Source organism: Bubalus bubalis, chromosome 24 (assembly GCF_019923935.1).
Source record: "Bubalus bubalis isolate 160015118507 breed Murrah chromosome 24, NDDB_SH_1, whole genome shotgun sequence".
Taxonomy (NCBI): domain Eukaryota; kingdom Metazoa; phylum Chordata; class Mammalia; order Artiodactyla; family Bovidae; genus Bubalus; species Bubalus bubalis.
In genome coordinates this window covers 5,843,163-5,864,405 of record NC_059180.1, presented here as the reverse complement: position 1 = coordinate 5,864,405, position 21,243 = coordinate 5,843,163, and the positions used below count along the sequence as shown (strand labels likewise).

At 45.6% G+C, this 21,243-nt stretch overlaps 1 protein-coding gene across 8 annotated transcripts in view; it reads right to left on the bottom strand.

Annotated features, from left to right (window-relative positions):
- Positions 1-2,604: 2,604 nt before the first annotated feature.
- LOC102408167 (zinc finger protein with KRAB and SCAN domains 1) overlaps positions 2,605-21,243 on the bottom strand; it is a 43,627-nt gene continuing 24,988 nt past the window's right edge. For 3 of the 8 annotated variants that reach the window (XM_025274914.3, XM_025274916.3, XM_025274915.3), the window contains one exon: positions 14,207-21,194. In XM_025274914.3, coding sequence (XP_025130699.3) covers positions 20,302-21,194 — 893 coding nt within the window. In that variant the 3' untranslated portion in view covers positions 14,207-20,301. Of the gene's footprint in view, positions 3,840-4,882; positions 5,076-5,360; positions 5,850-9,121; positions 9,318-9,366; positions 9,647-9,666; positions 10,277-10,344; positions 10,907-14,206; positions 21,195-21,243 lie in introns of those variants that run through there. The other 5 variants (XM_006053616.4, XM_006053617.4, XM_045164326.1 and 2 more) reach the window with 5 other exon arrangements.

Sequence of the window (21,243 nt, the reverse complement as noted above, 5' to 3'; positions counted from 1 at the left end):
CATTGAATAGTTTTTTCAGTATAAGAAGTATGTTCCAAATATATTGTTTACCTGGAATCCAAATGTGCTTTTATTTGCTAAACCGGGAAGCTCGGCCAGGGGTCCTGTGTATGTGTGCATATGACTGTGTGTCTGTGTGACATATGAGGCAATGCTCACAAGCATCTTCAAACCAAGCCGGCCTCACAGTCCCGGGGACAGTGACCTTCCCAGCCCACCAGGGGTCCTCAAACGCTCTCCTGGAGCCGAGCAGGCACTGGCCTCCTAACTGTGGGAGGTGGGCACTGGGGCTGAGCAGAGCTCAGGTAGACCAGTGGTCTTCCCCCATCTCTGAAGGTCCCCAGCAGACCTAAGCACTGGTTGCTGACATCAGCACCAGCTCAGCACTGCATCCGGTACTGACTTGCCCTCCTCTCTCCTTGCTTCCTTACTCCTGCTTCCTCTAGTCCCCTAAATAAATGCTCTGCCCCCAGGCCCTTATCCTGGGCTCTGTCTTAGGGGAAATCCAAACTCTGACAGTTGGTACTGGAAGTGGCCCTAGAAATTGAGTGCTCAGGATGGGATTCTGGAACAGGTGGTTTAAAAAAAAAGAGAGAGACTGGTGATAAACTCAATGGTGGTTGGTTCTGTGACCCGCATGTTACTGGGACAGAAGCAGTTATAAGGGCTGCAGAGTTTCCCTCTCTCAAGCTTTGCAGAAAGAAAACAATAGACCTGGGTCAGCCAACTATCTATTGAGGGCACGCTGTGACAGCCAGAAGTCCTCCGGGTAGTGTTTAAGGGTGCACCTTCTGCAGTGAAGGCAGGCTGCTCTGAAAATCAGGTGCAAGGTTTAGTTGTAAGGGTGGCAGAGCTGCAAAGGTGGCTAAACAAAAAGCCTCGCCTAGTCACTGAGGCCAAATTCCAGGCCCTGACTGGGGTCCTGGTAGCCGAGACATTTCAGTAGCAGTGCTTATCACCTGGAATCCTAAATTCCCCCGAGCCCTCTGGCCTAACAAAAGCACCTCCCTTCCCCCTTGATGCAGAAGAGCCTCATTTTGCCTGAAGACCATGCAAAGATCCCACCTGACTCAGGTGCCTCTCAAGATTAAAGCCCGTTCTCCTCAAAATCTGTCCCCACCTTCCCCAATACATACAGACTGCAATATTGTGATTTATGACAAATATGAATGTAGTCACTAGACAATCTGAGCAGGCCCATAAGTCACAAGGGGTGTAAGCAGGAGACCCACATTCCCACGTCCTTTACCTTTGCTGAACTGATGTCTCTCTGCTCACACCTATGGCTTTATTTCCCTTTGATGTGGTGGAACAAACAAGTAGGGTTTCTGTCTCACAGAGGGTTCAGCTCAGTATTTTGATGTGTGAACCAAAAATGTGCTGATTTACACAGCCCTGCTCAGGAGTGGCCCTAAAGGCCAGAGAGGGGAAACTGGTGGGCAGAGCTGTGAGCTGTGTACTGAGCACCAACTTTTCGTGGAAGGAGAAAGTGTCTCCTGGGCTGTGGCTTGGCTAGACGACAGGTCGGCAAAGATTAAGGCTGAAAGTCTGGGACAAAGAGATCGGAGGAAGATTTCAGCTGATGGACTCATGGGAGCTAAAGAAGTGTTTGGACCTTTGTCTCACTTCAATGCCCATCAGAAAGTACCACTGCAGAGTCAGGATTGTAAGGGACAGGACAGACCTGGGGTCCAGGCCCTTCTCACCAGAGGACGAGACGCAGGTCTCTGGGCTTAGCAGGTTTCCTATTGTTCCTGATCTGGACCAGCAGCTCCAGTGGGGGCCAGAAAGACACCCAGCTGCGCCTAATCACTTAATTCTGTGGGCCTCCGTGAGGATCTGTTCATATCCAAGCATTACTGAATCTTTTTCAATAATGACTCCCTCACCTCCCGCCCTAACATATTTGGCTGGTGCAAGGACTCATTACCTGTAGTTTAATCTTATTCCAGGATGGCACGTGAGGCAGTTTCCTGTGGTCAGAACTGGTACTAGACATGACACTTTCTTGCTGTCCTCAATCCTGGCATGTCAGGTTTGCGTGAACGCTAGAGCGGCAGCAGCAAAGAGACATTTCAATGACTACCAATAAGAGATGGAAAAAAACTCACAAAGATAAGCAACCAACAGGAGCAAAGAGTGAAGTCGGGTTTCCAAGTAACAGGAGGACCAACTGGCCAAAAGCCACACCTGAAACCAGAGAGTCTGCAGTCACAGGGAAAAGACAAGGTCGACTGATTTAAGGTAAAATCATACTCTGTATTACTGGCTTCTGGAACTCAGAAGGAAGTGTCTCAAGGAGTCAAGATTTTCAGACTTTGGCAGAGACAGAGTACACAAGACCAAAAAGGATGTGAGGCTGACAGAATGTTCCCAAAGACAAAAAAAGAAACAGTGTTCAGTATGTAGGAAAAGCACAACAAAGACCAAGCTGCAGCTGCTCTACATACCTGGCCGCAACTTCCTAACACACATTCACAAGTACTCAAAAGTTCCATTTACCCCAAATCCAAATTTTCCAAAAGCAAAACCAGTAGGAAGCTTCCTCTTTCTAGAATAGGGTTGATTAACATTTTTTTTTTTTACAATAACAGTCCTGAGGCATTACAAGAACTTTTAAAGTTTATTCTGAATCAGATTAAACTGTGTTCAACATGGCTCATTTCTTTACAAGTCATAATCTTGAGTATATGTTAAAACAGCTAAACAGTTTTAATGCTTTTTCTTTAATTATACTGGATACACAGCAGTGTAACTATACAAAAGGCAATGCCGGCATGGTGTATGGGACGTGAAGTGTGGTGAGGGGACCCTGCCCCAGTGAGTTGGTGGGCAGGTGAGGAACCCACCCTGTCCCTGCCTGAGCTCTCACTCCATCCCCTTGACATTGAGTCAAACAAACAAAATCTACTCCATAGTTAACTTTGCCATTATTGGGCTGTCTCTAGCATTCACGTTCTAAAGTAAGAAAAACAAAAACCACCAAAAGATCGCACCTGACAGTTAAGATCCTTCTCCCTCTACAATGTGGACTTTCTGATGTTTGGAAAGATTGGACTTACTACAGAAGGTTTTCCCACAATCACTACACCAATAGGGCTTTTCCCCAGTATGGATTCTATGATGTTTATTAAAATTGGAGCTGTGGTTGAAGGCTTTCCCACACTCCTTACATTTATACGGCTTCTCTCCAGTATGGAGTCTCTGGTGAGAACTAAGACCCGCATGCTGACTAAAGCTCTTCCCACACTCGTTACACTGATACGGCTTCTCCCCGGTGTGTATTCGGTAGTGGCGAATGAGGCTGCCTTTGCCACTGAAGGCTTTGCCGCAATCTTTACACTGGTAAGGGGCCTCTTCAGTGTGCATTCGCTGGTGCTTAAGGAGGTCTGAGCTCTGACCGAAGGCTTTCCCACACTTACAGTCATAGGGCCGGTCCACCAGGTGTGTTCTGTAGTGAAGGGTGAGGTTGGAGCTGTGGCTGAAAGCCTTCCCACATTTGGTGCACACATATGGTTTCTCCCCAGTGTGTGTTCTCCGGTGTTTAGTGAGGTTGGAGCTATTACTAAAGGCCTTCCCACACTCAGCACATATGTAACGTCTCTCTCCCGGGGCAGGTTTAGTCACTACTTCTCTACCTTTAGCAGAACCTTTGTCTTGGAGAGGGGGTTTTGTTCCTCTCTCCTTTTCTGGATTTACCCACTGCCTTTCTAACCTGGCCTCACATTTATCGGTGATAATCATGGGAAGTGTATCCCTTCTGAATCCTTCTGCATGAGATTCTTCAGAACTTCCCTCCTTATCTGTTGATTCCTCATTCTGGGTCTTCGACTTACGATCTGAAATAGTAAGCAGGATAAGGACATGTCAGTTGCTTCCTGTCATGAGAAAAAAACCTAAATGAGAAACAGAAATCAGGTGACACTGATGGATTCTAAGGGGTAACCAAATACCATTCTACAAAGTCACAGTATCACGTTTAAGACAAACAGGTCATTATCAGATCTAGTTTACAATGCCAGACTTTCACGCAAGCCCCTACCAGAAGCTATCATGGCATGAGGAGTACACAGCGCTGTCTGCCAGGAGAACTTCATATATAGAGGGAAATTAGGCAAAACTTCAGGCAAAACTAAGCATACTGAGACAGCAACAAAGAAGGTGGGTGATGTTCAGGCAGAAAGAAACAAGAAAGAAAGATTGTAGAAGGGTCAAAGTTGGTAGCAGAAAGTAAAAAGCATAATTAAGGGCGAAGAGGCTAATGGCAAACTCACAAAATTCGGATTCTCACAGAAGTTGAATGTATTTAATAGCAATAAAAGAGAACGTTTGGTCCATTTATAATCATTCTAATCCCAGATTCTTGTTAGTTTGAATGACAGTACTTAACTCCTATGAGGGTTTAACTCTCATCATTTAAACTATCAATACATGTTTCCTGTCATTCTCTCAGTTACAAATCAACTCTTGAAATCTGACTGAAGTCATTAAGCTTTTTTAGACCATTTCACTAGGCAGTCACACCTCTTAAAAGTCCACCTACCCATCCACACACAGAAAAGGAGAAAAAGAGAAATCCACACTGAAAACTGATGATAGCAGGGCCGCTAAGTCATGAACAAATGAACCAGCACCATCTCTTATCAGTTCATTCAACCTGCCCTCACCTCTGTGAACAGTCCCCTTACCAAACTTCAGCTCTCCCTTCAAGGGTGTGTCATTTGTTCCCACGCCAAGACTGACTGAGACACATCTGAGGGAAAAAAGGAACTCATTTTGCCTGTCAGCCCAGGGAACCTCCTGACAATCAGGAATGAGGATGACTGTTTCTTCCACCACAAAGGCCTGGGGCACCAAGCCGGGGCCTGAGAGATGGTCTTACCTCGAACCTTCCTCAGCACAGGAGTGAACTTCTCCTCTTCACCAGTCTCTTGGATGTAGAGGGGCCCCCAGGACTCGTATCTGTGACTGGTCTCCACAGACTCTAGCTGCGGGCTGCTCAGGGACTCCTCTGCCATTCCTGAGGGTGACATCTTCTCCCATGACCGTTTCTGCTCACGGGGAGGTGGGGATGCCTAGAGACAAATGAAAGGCTGGGTCTGTGCACAGCTCACTTTAAGAACCAGAATGAAAGAAAATCTCAGAACAGCTATGTAGAACCTCTAGGAAAGAGACCCTCCATTCCATTCAACTCCCAAGGGTAATCCCTCAATTCCACACAGGATAACACAAGAAAACCAGGAGGAAAGACGGTCTAGCTCGGCGGAAGGTCCTGTCAGTCGCTCTCAGCGTGTGGACACACCCGCCCCTGCCTGGTCCGCTGGGCTCTCAATCTCGCGGGGGAGGGTGCCCCGGCCTACCTGCGGTGCCGGCTCATCCAGCTCCCGTTCCAGATCCTCCAGGAGAGTGACGGCCTCTTCGGCGCTCTCCGGGCAGTGCTCCTGCACCCAGGCCTGGAGCTCCTGGGGCAGGATGGTCAGGAACTGCTCGAGCACCAGCAGCTCCAGGATCTGCTCCTTGGTGTGGATCTCGGGCCGCAGCCACTCGCAGCAGAGCACCCGGAGCTGGCTGAGGGCCTCCCGGGGGCCAGGGGTGTCGTGGTACCCAAACTGCCTGAAGCGCTGGCGGAATATCTCCATGGGAAGGCGCTTCCCTTTCTCTTCCTCCTCCTCAATCTTCACAATCACAGGCCCCTGCTCCTGTGGAGGCCTAGGGCCCAGAACTGTGGCCATGCCCAGCACCTTCATCTTGGAGGTACTCCAGAAACAGCTGTCACTACAGACAGGATTCCGTGGAGCAGGAATATTGGTTCCTGTGGGTTTCTGGTTCTTTAGGGCTACACGTTAAACCTATGAAAATATGATTACCATAAAATTATCAAAAGAAAAAGTATGCTTTTTGGTCTCTAAGAAATTGTGGAACTTATAGCCACTATAAAAATACCATATAATGACGACTATCAAAAATCTTGCTAGCGTCAGCTCAGCAATATTCTGTTTTGATCTGATTTTGTCTTCATTCTCTGAAAGAGTGATCTGTGGCTCAATTCCACTTTTGCATAGCTAGCTGAAGAAAATGAAAACACTCATTCAAAAATATACATGGGCCTTCCCTGGTGGCTCAGTTGGTAAAGAATCTGTCTGCAATGTAGGGGATCCAGGTTCAATCCCTGGGTGGGGAAGATCCCCTGGAGAAGTGGCCACCCACTCCAGTCTTCTTGCCTGGGAAATCCCACAGATAGAGGAGCCTGTGGGTGGGCTACAGTCCATGAGGTCACAAAGAGTTGGACATGACTTAGAGACTAAACCACTCAATATTCATACCAGCATTATTTACAACTGCCAAGATATGGAAGCATCCTAAGTGACCATCAACAGATGAACAGCTAGAAAGGGGTGTGCGCGTGCAAATACTACTCAGCCATAAAAAAGAACGGAACCATCTGCAACAACATGGATGGATGGACTTGGGGGGTATTATGCTTAGTGCAACAAGCCAGAGAGAGAAAAACAAATACTGTACATTGTCACTTACATGTGAACTCTAAACAATAAAACCAGTGAATGTAACAAAAAAGAAACAGACCCACAGATACATAGAACAAACTAGTGATTACCAGTAGGGGACAGAGAAAGGGGGAGATGGAAAAGTAGAAAGTGAATTGACAACAGAATCACCCTATTATTAAACATACTCTGAAAGAAAACTCCGTAAGTTAATTAATCTTACATGCTTATGACTGGCCTTCCTGACAAGCATGTTTTCAAACTCTAAGCAGCATCTTTCCTGTCATATATGTGTTCTTATACTGGATCTGAGTAAGGAAAATTCCAGCAGTCTCAATAAGGAGCGAAAGACATATCCCCTCCCTTTGGAACCTCCCTCCCCACCCCACCCATCTAGGTTGATACAGAGCCCCTGTCTGAGTTTCCTGAGCCATACAGCAAAGTATGCTCATTTCTAACATGCATGTCAGCCTCCATGGATCTGGTCTGACTGCACCTGAAATATCTTGCACACACACACACAATATACACATAATCACCATGAAGGAAAAAAGGAAAAACACTAACTGTGATATTTCTGGGATAGAGAATTATGTATGAGTTCAATTTTTAAAAGTCTTTTTCATTTTCTAAATTTTCTTTAGTGGATATTACTTTTGTAACTAGAAAAGTCATAAAATCTTTAAAGGATCATAAGCAGTTTTTAACAAACCAAGATAGATTTTACTTCTAATGCCCAAATTCTATGGCCTTCAAAAAAAAACAAAAAACAACCCAGGAAAACAAAAAAGCACCAATTCCAGCCCATGCAGAACCTTCCAACAAAGGTACATGTCTGTTACAGCTTTTATATCATGTATTTAGTTTTACGCATTTGGTAAATATGTATTTAATACATATATTTTATATGACTCTTCCCCTTTATTTCTGTGATCAATTTGGGTAATTAAAAATACAGGAAATGGGGTTCTAAGAATGAAACCTCAATATGCAACCTCGCTTTTATGAGAAAGTTGGTAATTATCAGCTGCTAATTCGTGCAGAATTCTAGGGATGATAGCTGAACTCCCCTCTATGGTACCCCAACTCTGAAGCATCCTACAAGGCACTACTGCTCCTGCACAGGACCAGAGTCAGCACTGAACACTCCTTTATGCTGCCCTCTGCAGTCAGTATGCCACTGAAGCTCCCAGGATGAGGGTTACTTGAAAACTGAGCAGGGAAGCACTGCCGTCTTGTCTCTAGCACTTAGGAACAACTCTGTAACTTAACTATTACAGAATTTCCTACTCTGGCCAGAGGAGGGCACCCCAAGAACAGGGAGACTCTCCATTGGGTGGCTCAGCTTCTGGGATTCAGCCTGGGAAATTCAGACCCTAGGGGTTATAACGCGGCACAGGAGGCATTAAACAGGGTGTGTCCTGCGTCACGTTCACATAGTAACTGTTACCCAGAACTTAATCCAAACACAGATGCCACTACATCAAACCATTGCCTTTGCAAAACACTTTAGGAAGAAAGTTTTCCTAAATGTTACTGCTGAGTACCGTCAGTAGTAACTGAGCCCAGGAGCTCAGTGATTTATTGTAGCACACCAGTTTTGCAGTGCCCGCAATTCAAATTCATGCCTCAGTAAGGCCACCAACATGTGGCAGGCTGGGCGCCTGGAGCCTTCTTCCTAATTGCACTCACTCTCCTTGATATCATCTGGTTGAGTGGCTTTAATTACCATCTATGTATTCACATTCGCCAATTCACACTCTCCAGCCTGGACGTCCCTTCTGAGCGCCAGACTCTTACAACCAACTACCCACTTGACCTTGCCACCAGCATGTCCAGCGGCTTCCCAAACTTAACGTGTCCAAAACTGCACTTCCCATCATTCCTCCAAAGCTACTCATCTCAGTGAACGGCAATTCTACTGTTCTGTTTTCTGGAGCAAAAAAACCCTGGTCATTCCTGACTCCTCTTTCACATTCTACACACAATTCAGGAGTAAATCGTTATCTCTACACCCAAGAGATTCAGAATTCAACCACATCTCACTTCCTCCAACACTGCTGTCCCAGTCCATCATCTGTGCCTTTTTTCTTTTTTCTGCCCCACCACACAGCATGCAGGCTCTTAGTTCCCTCACCAGGGACCAAACTCAAGCCCCCTGCAGTGGAAGCACAGAGTCTTAACCGCTGGACCACCAAGGAAGTCTCGGTTGTCTATAAAATATTATACATCAGATCACATCATTCCTCTGTTCACACCTTTCAAAGCTTCGTATCTCATACGGACTAAAAGCCAAAATCATCACAAGGCAAAAAACAAGGCCTCAAGGATTTCAATCCCTGTTGCCTCTTGGATTTCCTTGTCCTTTGTCTCTCTTCTTTCTTCCACCTGTCAGACTGGTAAAGAATTTTTTTTTTTTAATCTGATAATGGTTTATTCCCACCCTTACCCTGTCAAAGCCAGTATTTGGTCTTGACCAAACATCTGGTCATGCTGAGTTTGTCTAAAGGTTCATTTAGGGATGCCCTCCAGATCTTGGCTTCTCAATTTTTCTCAATAAATAGTTTATAAAATAAAAAAGCATGTGAATAGAAAACAGAGGTTTCATTACTCACATTGTCTTCAACCACAATGAACTATCTTCTTTGAGCTATCTAGACTGTTTAGCACAAAAGGGCCAAAGAGCAAAAGTTCATAGTCTACAAGCAGAGGTGTTTGTTCTGTTCCGAGTTTTTTCCCCTCCTTTAGGCCAATTTCCCAACGCTTACACGCCCCCCAAAAGTGCCCCAAATCCCATTCTAGAAGATCAGGCATAAATGAAGCAAATTATTATAAATTCTAACAATTAAATGGGATTTACCTATTGCTGCTAGAATGCTTTTTTCCCCTAGAACTTTTAAAATGTTGCTGCTACTGCTGCTGCTAAGTCGCTTCAGTCATGTCCGACTCTGTGCGACCCCATAGACGGCAGCCCACCAGGCTCCTCTGTTACCCTTTTGTAACTGAAAATTCCTACGCAGGCAAATCTGATCATTTTGAGGCACAGATTTCTACTGTTGGATAGTTTTCTGAGTTTCTTGCTTCTTTAAACTGCACCAAATTCTGCATCACTTTTTCTCTTTCTTCACTGATCCTAGTTCGCTCCTAGTCCAAAACTTACTTTCTCCGTAGTAGCCTTCCAACACCTGAGAACAGTTGTCTTGCTTAACTCTTTTCTTCACAACTCTTCCAACTGTTCCTTTTATAACAGGAGTTTCTAAGTACCTCACTCACCAGATCACCTTTCTCTAGACAAACTGTAAGTAAACGGCCCTCTAAAATGGGTTTCTAAACTTGAGCAGATTCCTGTTACGTACTTTCTAACCTGAACAATGCCCAACGGACTTAGTCCCTCCCATATTTCAGACAATACACAAGACTTCCCAGGCTCAGTTTCTCACACGAGGCTCCCAACCCTCGGGCGAATTCTTAAATCAATTAGCCTTGAATTTGGACCGCCTACTTAGAGCCGGGAAATAAGAGAAAACATCCCTGTTCTAGCTGACTGGCGACTGGGCTCAGCGAAGGCAGGAAAAAACTGCTTTGTAACGCGAAAGAGACCAACTTTCACTTGTTAAACCCGGGGGTGGGGGCAGGGGCGGAAATGCTTTTAGGAGAGCAAAGGCCTCCGCCATCTGGGCCTAGGTAGGGACAGAGGCCTCCTCCCACCTCCCTCCCAGGACCGGTCTGGGGAGTCCCCAGAGGCCACAGCTGCCTAATCCACTCGTCCCTCCCCGCACCCTTTCGGCGGAAACTCCCTCTTCCGCCCGCCACGCGAACCGTGGACCAGGAGGCTCACCGTGAGTCAGAGCCGCTCGGGCCGCTGGGACACCTCAACGCGCACCGCGGCCGGCGCAGCCGGAAGTACGTCATAGCTCCGCCCGCGGAGAGCTGCGAGGGGCCTCAGCGGCCCCTCTAGGAACTCGGGAGGTCTTCTCTGCATCTCGGTGTCTCGGGTTCGCCGGAGGTTCCTGCTCCGCAGGGACTAGTGGAGAGAAGCCCCCGCAACGTGAACAGCCGGGGACCTAGTCCGCACCTCCCCTTTTTTTCCCCGCACTCCTTTTTTTTTAAACTAAGAAAGGGCCAACTAGACGAAGTCTTGGCGGTCTTCGCACCCCGCCGCTTCTCGCCGGGCCGGAGAGGCGTGGGCCGTGCGCGGTGACCTCGGTTCCCCCTCCTGGACTTGAGGCCAGTTCTCCTGTGATCCTCAGGCTGGTCACAGCGTGGGAACTCGGTCCCCGTTTATGAACATGGAGTTCCACACTTAGCCCTCTAAGCCCGAGATTCAGTTCTCTGTCTACCGGCGGCATCCAGCTGAAGTAGCTGTGCCCTTGGGCCTCTGTGGGTTCTAAGCTTCCGGGACAGAGATCTCTGATGTCACCTTATAGGTGCACCTGATGTCGCAGCACTCGGTACGGAGGTCCGTGCCTACGTTATCAACCCCCTCCCCCCCACCCCCGCTCTTGCTCAATTGCAATTAGGGACTAACTGTAAATAAGGGTTTGATCCCTCAAAAGGCACACATGTTGGGACTTCCCTGGTGGCTTAGTGGCAAAGAATCCGCCTGCCAATGTAGGAGACACAGGTTCTATCCCTAAGTAGGACGATCCCGCATACTGCAGAGCAACTCAGCGGATGCACCACGACTATTGAGGCTGTACTCCATAATAAGAGAAGCAACCGCAATGAAAACGGCGCACAACTAGGGAGGAGCCCCTGCTCTCAGCAACTAGAGAAAAGACCACACAGCAAATAAAGTTAACCAGTGTGGTTGGTGGCTTGCTGGGATGTGGCATCTGCATTTCAGAATTGTTTTGGCTTCCAAGAACCTCATACTCTTCCCAATGAATTCATTCAACAATCACATACAAAGAAACTTATGGAGAGTTCTACTTGCAAAAAGTTCAATTAAACATTTGCTTTCCTGTAATTTCAACTCATTGATCCTAGTCTTTTTTGTTTTTTTAAAACTGTGCCACAAGGCTTGTGGACTCTTAGTTCCCCAATCACAGATAGAACCCAGGCCCTCAGCAGTGAAACCACCAAATCTTGACCACTGAACCATCAGGGAATTCCCATGTTGATCCTAGTTTTGCCTGAGCTTTTCCTCTCACAAAATGCATGTGGTAGTTCTTGTCAGCCCCTTCAAAATATTTGGAAATTGCCACGATTGTCCCAAAGATCAGCTACAACAGTTTCACAATCTTGTCTGAAAGTTGTTTCTGAATCTTGCAATGTGAAGTGTAACATGACCCTCTGAGGGCCCTCGGTTTCTTAAACAAATCTCCATACTCGGCCATATTCTCCCCCTTCACTCTCTACATTACTCAGTTTTCTTTTGTTTTGGAAGATTTGGTTTGAAAAGAAAAAGGGGGGGGAGTCCCCTTCCCTTTGTAGCAGAAATCTGGAAAGCAAAATGCTACGCTGGTTATTTTAAGTCTCGGCTCCCTCCTCTGTTTTGGACAGGGTGGTTGTTTTTTCTCTCCAAGAGAGCTGCTTTCAGAATCTTTGTCCCTTAAGTTTCACTCACTTATTTTTGCTGCTATCACTATGCTTTGCCAGTAGAGGGTGATCAAACCTTGATTTCTCTTAAAACAAGGAAAGCTCCTTGCCTATCACAGCTCTAAAACTGCTCCCCCCACCCCCACCCCCAGGAATTCACCTGTACAGCCTTTTGGGAAGTTGCAAAGACATTCAGCTACAGAAAATGAAAAGAGAATCAAGGTGATGTAGTTAGACAACCCCATAGCTTAGACCTGGAACTCTGTGCTAATGAGACTTGGCGGACTTGAAGATGCAATTTAATTACCTGGAAAAGGGGCGTAATAACAACCTCCTCTGACAACTTTAAAGCGCCTGGATCACAGGAGAGTGAGCTAGCTTTGTAATTAGCTGTACCAATACTAAGGACATTTTAATTTTCAAAACTCTGGGCTACAATATTTTTCTCATTTCCTGTGTTTTAATGTCGGCTTCCCATGCCCCACCGCCATGGATGTGGCTCTGCCCGTCGCAGATCCTTTTTTTTGTTATCCTACCTTTTCTGGAGAAGGCCACCTGTCTTAACAAGAGAAGATAGTTTCCTGCCAAGGCTTTTACAGGAGAGCATGTTGCCAGCTCATTGCCCCTTGTCGTGGAAGAACCTAGAAAAAAACTGCATTATCTCTGAGTAGATGGAGATCACAAAGGGCCTGTGGCCCAACCCTCCCACTTGCAAAATCCCTTCCTGCCCAGGACCCCAGGTGTCACAGCGGACCTGATTCGATGCAGCAACCTGCTCTGGCTGACTTGGCAACAAGGTTCCTTCTCCCAGCGACTTCCACTGGGGTCACTCCTCCTGGTTGTGCAACTTGGGCCCTACAAAACCCCGGGGGGCCACCATTCATCTCATCAGGGAGTTGTACAGTTTAATATTTATTTGGCTGTGCTGGCTCTGAGTTGCAGCACGTGGAATCTAGTTCCCTGACCAGGGAGAGAAGCCTTGCCCCCTGCATTGAGAGGGTGGAGTCTTAGCCACTGGACCCCCAGGGAAGTCCCTGGAGTTGTGTGGTTATCACAACTCGCCAGCACAAGGCAGCCAAGTGTCTTGAGAAGAGGTCCCTTTTTCTAATTTGCCTCTGCCAGGACAATTAGAGGCTGAGGCTGGGCAGAGCTGGTTTTATGTATCTGCCTTACTCATTGCAGAACCTATTATTCCTGACACCCAGGGCGTGGTCTGACAATGTTTACTGAAAGGGATTTAAATCTATTTCCTGGAGTCCTGCAGAACAGACTGAATCTCTCTTCTGACCTGATAAGACTTTAGAGATACTTGAGGGTAGAGACCAAGTTCTTATGCCTTCTTTCCTCACCAAACAAAACCCCTCATTGCACACCAGAGGTGGTTTTGTTTTTCCCTCCTATGGTTGATGTCTTTATTTTTTTGGTTGATGTCTTTTAAAATGCAAGTCCAGAATCAAATGCAGGGTGCACAGTGACCGATAACTCAGGTAGAAGACTCAGACCAGCACCTCCTGCGTTCAGGCATCTGGAGTGGAGGCTGTGCTGAAGACACCTGAGACTTGGGAGGCGGTGGTGGCGACTACTGATGAATGGACAGGCAAAGTTTGGAAACGCCTCTTAAACCTGTATCAGCAATGTCCATTATTCCAGGGCAAATACTGTTCCTTTAGGGTCCCTTTAGGATATGGAAACTGAAGCTCAGGGGAAAACAGAACACTCTGCACTTCTCTCTGGTTTCTAAATAGAGTGAAAAAAATTACTTAAATGAGACAAAGCAAAAAAAAAGCTTCTAATAAACAAGGTTATTAGAAGTCATATTTAAAGATCTAAACTATCAGTTTTACATGCTGTTCTTACCATTAGGATGTTCTGTTTTCTAAGATTCATAAAGTGCTCAAAGATTATTTTAATGGTTTCATTTTATGAGAAAATTGTTTTAGGAGATCGTTAAAAAGCATTTTTATTCCATGGCTTTTCATTCTGTTTCCCTCTTAGACGCTACCTAAGCTTCTGAGAAATTACTTAGGACATGTCATTTGGCTGAGGGTTGTTTGTGGGTGACAGTATGTGTTTTTATCTTTGAAATTATACTTCTATTTCCTTATCCAAAATGTACATTTTATGCAACCAAGGACAACAAAACACAAACATCACAACTATTGCCACCTAGAGATGATAATTTATTGTTTTACCAAGATTTGGAAGAGAACATAGAGAATATTTATTACAAATCCCCACCATCTCCTTCCCCGACCTCACTAAACATTTCTCTGTCAGACAGCACCGGCCTCCTGAAATGGACCATTGACTGCAAGTGCTTATCAGTTTCAGTTTGCTGCCATTTTTCATGATTGAAACTTTTAGCTCTCGAGCAAGGTTTCAAAAGACTCTTCAATGGAGGAGTTTCTTAGCTTTAACAACAACAACAAAAAAAAGCACTTTCCCTCTAAGATCCCATTACTTACCGAAAGAAGTCTTTCCAGAAATGTTAGAGGATTTTAAATAAACAAGTTCACTTAAAAAATCATTTACTGAACATCTATCAAGCACCTGGACTCTTCAAAGACCAGTGAAATGAAAAGGCCAGGGTTGAACAGCAATAACTTAACTCTGGGGGTGTACAAAGACAAGTGAGCTTCTTCTTTTGGTCTAATTTATTCTAAACGAAGAAACCAGGAACTGACAAAACAGAAAAGGCTTATTTTATCCAGTCTACAGATAAACAAGACAATGCCTGAGTTAGTTCTCTATACAGATTTAGGCTTATCGTGTTGACCTGGGTGTAATAATATCTATTTAACTAAAAGCTAATAAAAATACATATGTTCATTTTAAAATAATTGCTGATTTTGCCTGCATATCCCACCCCTTGCCCCTAAACTCACAGATTTTCCTGTATCATCACAACCTGTTTCCTCCCACCCACCCCCCCTTACATATCTGTTTTCACATAAGAACCCCTACCACCAGCAGAAGCATCTCTAATATGCTCTGTCCTTGCTCAGGCGGGGCAGGGGCCAGGTGGAAAGGCGGGCGAATACTGGTCCACAACCCATGGGCAGTCTCTCTCCTCTCCCCCCCAGGCTCCCCTGTCACTCTTAAGCAGCTGGAGTCTGTCTTCCACATCCCTCCTCCCCACTCTCCTTCATGGCGCATCTGACCTTGTTGGGAGAATAACCAAAAGCAACTTGGGGGCACCTGTGGCTGCCCAGTCCCTTCCCTGGACCAAAGGAACTTGAAACCCACATCTGACGCTGGAATGAAATCCCAGTTTCAGCATCACCTTTCAATACCTCACAAACTTAACTCTGCATCTTAACACACTCAGCCTGACTGCTTAATGAGTGCTTGCTGAAGGGAGAAAATTTAATTTAGGGCCAATTAACTTTGCTGACTGCTGTGCAATTTGAAGTGAGTCATGATTCTTTAGTAAATGGAGGTGAGAAACTCAACAATTAAAAGAAAAACCTGTTAAATAACAGACCATTGTTCAGAAGTCAATCTAATGTCTCTTTACCTTCCATGTTTCAGGATAAGAGAAAAACATGAGGTTTGTGGTATCCACCATTAAACAGAACCAGACAATATGAAACTAAGTTCTCATGTTAAGACATTCTTATTATGTGATGTCTAAAATATTTCCCAAACTTCTGTTTGACCTGCAGAATCGGAGATGGCTTACCTCCCTATATCTTCAAGTTTGTTTTTACAAAGCTCTGAAAAGTAAAACAGATAATTTCAGTTTTAGATATAATAAAAAATTAATTTGAATAGCAAAATAAGTAACGACTTTTCAATGTACAGTAGTGTCCATCCCAGGAATGAAACCCAAATGTTAGAAACTTTTTAAACAATGCTTTCTATTATATTCTCCAACATTAGCTGAAATAAAAATCTACTCTTCTACAAAAACATCTATTTATACCACTTACTTTCCTTTTCTGATTCTACATTTTGCTTTGCAATCTGCAGACCTGCATTTGGTTTCCCAGTTCAGGCACCATGGCCCCCTCATCGCTACTTCTGAGCAGTTGCACAGAATCAGACCACAAACACATGGCTTCTCTGGCAGGTACTGCTGTCACTGTCTGACTACGGGTTAATTCCGTTACACCAATTTACACGATGATTCTTCCGTGAGGGTGGTAGGATGAACCTGGTTAGCTAGCTTTAGATGAGTATGTCAGGATGACCAGACCCTGCAATAAAAGGTGATCAAGTCTAGGATAAAGAACAGAAAAAAGTTCCTCCTCAGCTGTGAATCTTCTCAAGCCCTTTCTTAATAATCACAGGCCAGGGGAGGTGAGTGGGATCAGGGGAGGTATACAGAAGACTCCTATACACGGGAGGCATACAGAGGGAACACTGCAATGCCAGGGCCTGGATGCATCTGTGTCTATTTTCCAGGGAAAAGTCCATCTTGGTGTTTTCCTACCCCACGTTTTCTCAACACAGAGGTAAGAGTTAGTGGGGGAAGCAGGATGATGCTTTACACCATTGGTTCAGGTCAAGATAGTAAGTGGTCCTCCTGGCCTTCCCAGTCTACTCCCTACTCTCAATTCATGGAGCAGACCTTCTTCCGCCCCCGACAAGCTCAGAGAACCCACTCTCCTTGCTTGAAACGGTGATCTGGCAGCTAAGCGTCGAGTTTCTGGCTGTGGAAACTGCAGGCGTCTATAGCAAACTGTTCCATTTTAGTTCCCTATTCACCTGTCCCTCCTAACGAATCTACTCATTTCTAAGTTCTTGACTTGATAAGCACCAAACTATGAAGTTTTTTTTTTTTCCCCTCACTTTTCCCTCTCCTCAGTTCTGTGAATTGACTTTTTGTCTATGTGAATTTCACTACTCACTCCAAAACACTGCTCTTTTGGAGTGATTGATGTGTTCTGTCAAATAGATTAAAATAAAAATACATTATCTGGTACAGGGAGTATACAGAGTAACAGGGGCTAGGGGTACAAAACATAGACACTGACATGATCATACAAAATATATAGAAGTTCCCAACATCAACAATTTTTGTCAGAAATTGTACATTTTGCTATTTCTTTAGCATTTCCCCACATTTTTTTTTTCTTCTGTGGATCCTCTGCAGTTAAGATTGAGCTTTCTCCACAGTGTTTCTGAAATTCGTTACATGACTGGAACATACTGAAGGAATTCCTTTTCTGTCCAAAGCAATGAGCGCTATACGTGGAAAGTTTTCCTCACAGATAGTATTAACAATGTTTATTTACAGTGAGCTTTCTGATGCTAAGAGCTGAAATGTGATTAAAGGCTTTGCCATATTTATCACATTTAAGAGGTTCCTTCCTGGAATGAATTTTCTGATGCCAGGTAAGATGCGAATTCTTACCCATCAAAAGGGTCAACCTGTCTGTACATCGTTAGCAGTTTCACTTTTATGCCTTTAATAAAATACTAAGTGCCCTACATATCAAGATGCCTCATACATCTGCAGTCTTAGGCTTTAAGCCTTGCCTGCCAGGATGAAGCAGAAACAAATGCCCAGTAACCTGAAGAATTTTACTTCTCTTCCTGGCAAGGTTAAGGTATATTTTTAAAAACCTCTCAAATATTTCCACTGGGTCAGCTAGCATGCCAACAGTTAACTAGAGTCCTTGAACTGTTAACAGACTTCAGCCAGTCGAGGACTTTCAAATGACGATTCCAAGCACTAATTTAGATGTTGTGAGCCTTCTGGACCATGACCCAATTATACTTTGTGCTGAGCAGCTGATAAATGAATTCAATGCCAATAGTTTTAATAAACAGTGGTAGCCTGTTTTCTTCAGAAAAGATGTCTTCAAACAGCTATTTCAAGGAGTCCATCTGCTGAAGACCTGGAGCAACCCCCATAGCCGTCCCAGTCAGTACGATATCCCAGGAAAATGGGAATTACATTGGGGGACAGGTTATAATTTCCATAAAAAGAAATGATGGCAGAATTATGTTGGCATGGAGTCGTGGCGCAAAAAGGCCAAGGTGGACCCAACCAACGTTCTTTCCCTCTTCAGAACAGGTGGTACTTTGATCAGTGTCTGGAGGTAAGCACCTCACTGCTTTCCGTTGTTCCCTGGCAGCGGAAGTCTTTGCTCCAATGCACCAAGTTTTCTACTTGACCATCCTTGTCTTAGTCCGAAGAAAATTCCTCAAAGCAGTTTCTTCTACCTTCCCTTTTCTATCAAAAGTCAGTCAGGTTTGCCCTTCTGGAGTATCGCTCCTTTTCTTAACCCGGTTGGATAGACTACTCTGGTCACCAGCTGACCTCGGTGAAATTCCCCTAGGCAACACACTGATGCGACTGCTCAGGAGCTGCACGGAAGCTGGGGGCAGGTCCAAGTTACAGAGGCCAGAGGATTAGTGCTATCTGGCCTGGAGTTGAGGCTACAGCTGCCCCCACCCCCATGGCTCCCCATGAAGCTGACACTGTCTCACAAGCCTGCGTTGTTGGCTGACGAACAAGTGACGAATGACAGTTTTAGTTCTTGACGGAAAATCTCAAACTCTACGTGGCAGGGGGGTGGGGAGTCTCCTATCATGAGGCTAGTCTTCAGGTGTGTTCTTAGTCCGTTTCTAAGTTCCTGCATGAGCAGTCACCCCTACCTGAAGCCCTGATGACTTCCTGTGTAGCCCACGCTGCTTGGGGCTTGTGTGTGTGTGTATCCAAAAATGGTCTGTCATGAGCTTCTAAAAGAAGGGAATGCAACCTCCTGCACAGATGGTGGGAAAGATCCAAGTTTCACGGCCTCCCCGCAGCCTTTAGTGACGAGAAGCAGAAAAGACCCTGTGCAGAACGACTGCGACACAACCACCTACGTTTCAGTAGCCTGGTGAGCTTCTCAGAGCAACAGACATGTTTAGTAACTGCCAGATAATGGTGTAAAATGTTTTTTCAAAGTTTCTGGAAGGGGTGGGGAAAAAATGTTCCTTTTTCTGAAAAGCAACAGAAATCACATCTTCTGAACTTTATTGTTTAACGTTCCACACGATTCAGAAAGTGCTCCAATCACCACGGCGTCCAGCAGTTGACTGATAGGTTCTGGTGAACATCTTTGCCATAAACGGACATCCAGCAACAGCCTAAGTGTCTTTTTAAGATGATGACAACAAAGTCACTTGTGACATTCCCTGGTATTCTCTCTCTGATCTGGGTCCAGACAGAGTCTATGCTGGTGGTGGGCTGACATGTTTATCTTCAAGACAAAAACAGGCACGAGACTCTGGAGCTCTAGCAATGCCCTTGGCCCTGAAGGTCTCACAAGCTGCCGTATTTCAGGTACTCCTGACTCACGGGCTCTGTGGTGACTGTACAAGTCGTGCTAGAAGTCAGGCCTAAGGAACACTTCTTCCATGTTCAGCACTATGTCCGGGGCTGTCCAGGATATAAATATAAACATACGCCCGACAAGAGAAGCGTCTCTTCTGGGGAGTGATGAAAACTTTCACACATGGAACAATGAAGGATTAGACAGTATGCAATCAAGTGCTAACTCACGGAGAGATGCACCGAGGAGTGCGGCAGCGCTTTAGGGATTCAGGGATCTCACAAAGGGAGAGAAGAGTTTTGATCACAGTTGCCGTTTCAGCAGGACCTCTCAGTGAGGAGGGCAGAACCAGCTGCCTTTGGAACTGCTGCCTGGTGCATGTGGACTCTCCCTTTCAGGAAGAGATGGAAATCTTTGGTTTGATGTGGACGAGCGCAGTCCTAGATCTCTACAGCTTTGGTAGGCTACCAGTACCTGGACAGAACTTACCATATCTATGTAATTAGCTTGAGCAGCAGGTCTCCATGTAGTCTGTTTGAACTGTCCCTCTTTTTTGAGAAATAAGGTTCAGCAAGATGTTGGCCAAGTAGGGTTTGCCTGTGGCAAGCAGGTTTTGGACATCGTTGTTATTTTCACAGACACGATCTCAGTCTTTCAACTATATGGTGTGGTTGTGGAGAGTCCAAGGGTGCCTTAGAGGTACCCTCATTACTGAAAGCCTTGATGTTTTCCTGTGTATGTGCTTCTGTCCTGTGTGGAAGTAGCATGTGGATTACATCCCAAGTTGAGCATTTCGCTACAGGAGCTCTGGAAGAACCACCGGCCCACAGACTAGACAAAGGCAGAATGCTGCTGATGTAGCTGTAAGGATCCTTGAGTGTGATTTTCTTTATAACCTGTTTAGGCTTTTTATTTCCCCTCCATGGGCACAAATCTCTGAAATCATTCTAGAAACGAAAGGGGGAAATGGCTTGACAAACACTTTACACACAGGTTTTCAGGAATGCTCCAAACGTGTCGAGGGAGGCCGGGCTGTACTCTGAGGCTCGCTCTCTGGTATGGATTCTGTGATGCAGGGTGAGGGTTGAGCTCCGGGTGAAGGCCTTGCCACACTTCGTGCACTTATAGGGCTTTTCTCGGGTGTGAATTCTCCGGTGCAAAATAAGGTATGAATTTCGGTTGAAAGCTTTTCCGCACTCACTACATTCGTAGGGTTTTTCTCCCGTGTGGATTCTCTGATGCTTAGTGAGGTCTGAGCTCTGGCTGAAGGCCTTCCCACACTCGTTACATTCATAGGGTTTCTCCCCAGAGTGGATTCGCTGATGCAGAATGAGATTTGAACTGTGACTGAAGGCTTTGCCACACTCGTTACATTCATGAGGTTTCTCTCCTGTGTGGATGCGCTGATGCAGGACGAGGTTTGAGTTAAGACTGAAGGCTTTCCCACACTCACTACATTCATAGGGCTTCTCTCCAGTGTGGATTATTTTATGGCGAATAAGGCTTGAACTCCGTGTGAAGCATTTTCCACATTCGTCACATCTGTGGGCCTTGGTTCCCGTGGGAACCTCCTCGGTGGTGGTGAAGTTGGAGCTTAGGCTGAAGCTTCTCCCCAGACCCTTCCCCTTCTCCCTCGGGCCTCGCTCTCCTGTGCTGGGTTTTTTCTCCTTGACTGTAGCTGGCCCCGAGTCTCTCTTTTCTTTTCCAGCTTTCTCCTCAGGGTTTCTCTGCTGCCTTTCTACCACTCTGCCCTGCTGTTCACGCTTTTCTCCAACATCTTTCTGGAATTTTCCTGCAGTCTCCCCACGTGATGCTGAGTCTTCTGCACTTTCAGCCTTTGAGGTGGACTCCTCATTCTCATTCCTGTTTTCACAACCTGACACAATAAATAGAAAATACAAATAGCACCTTTTTCTTTTGAATAC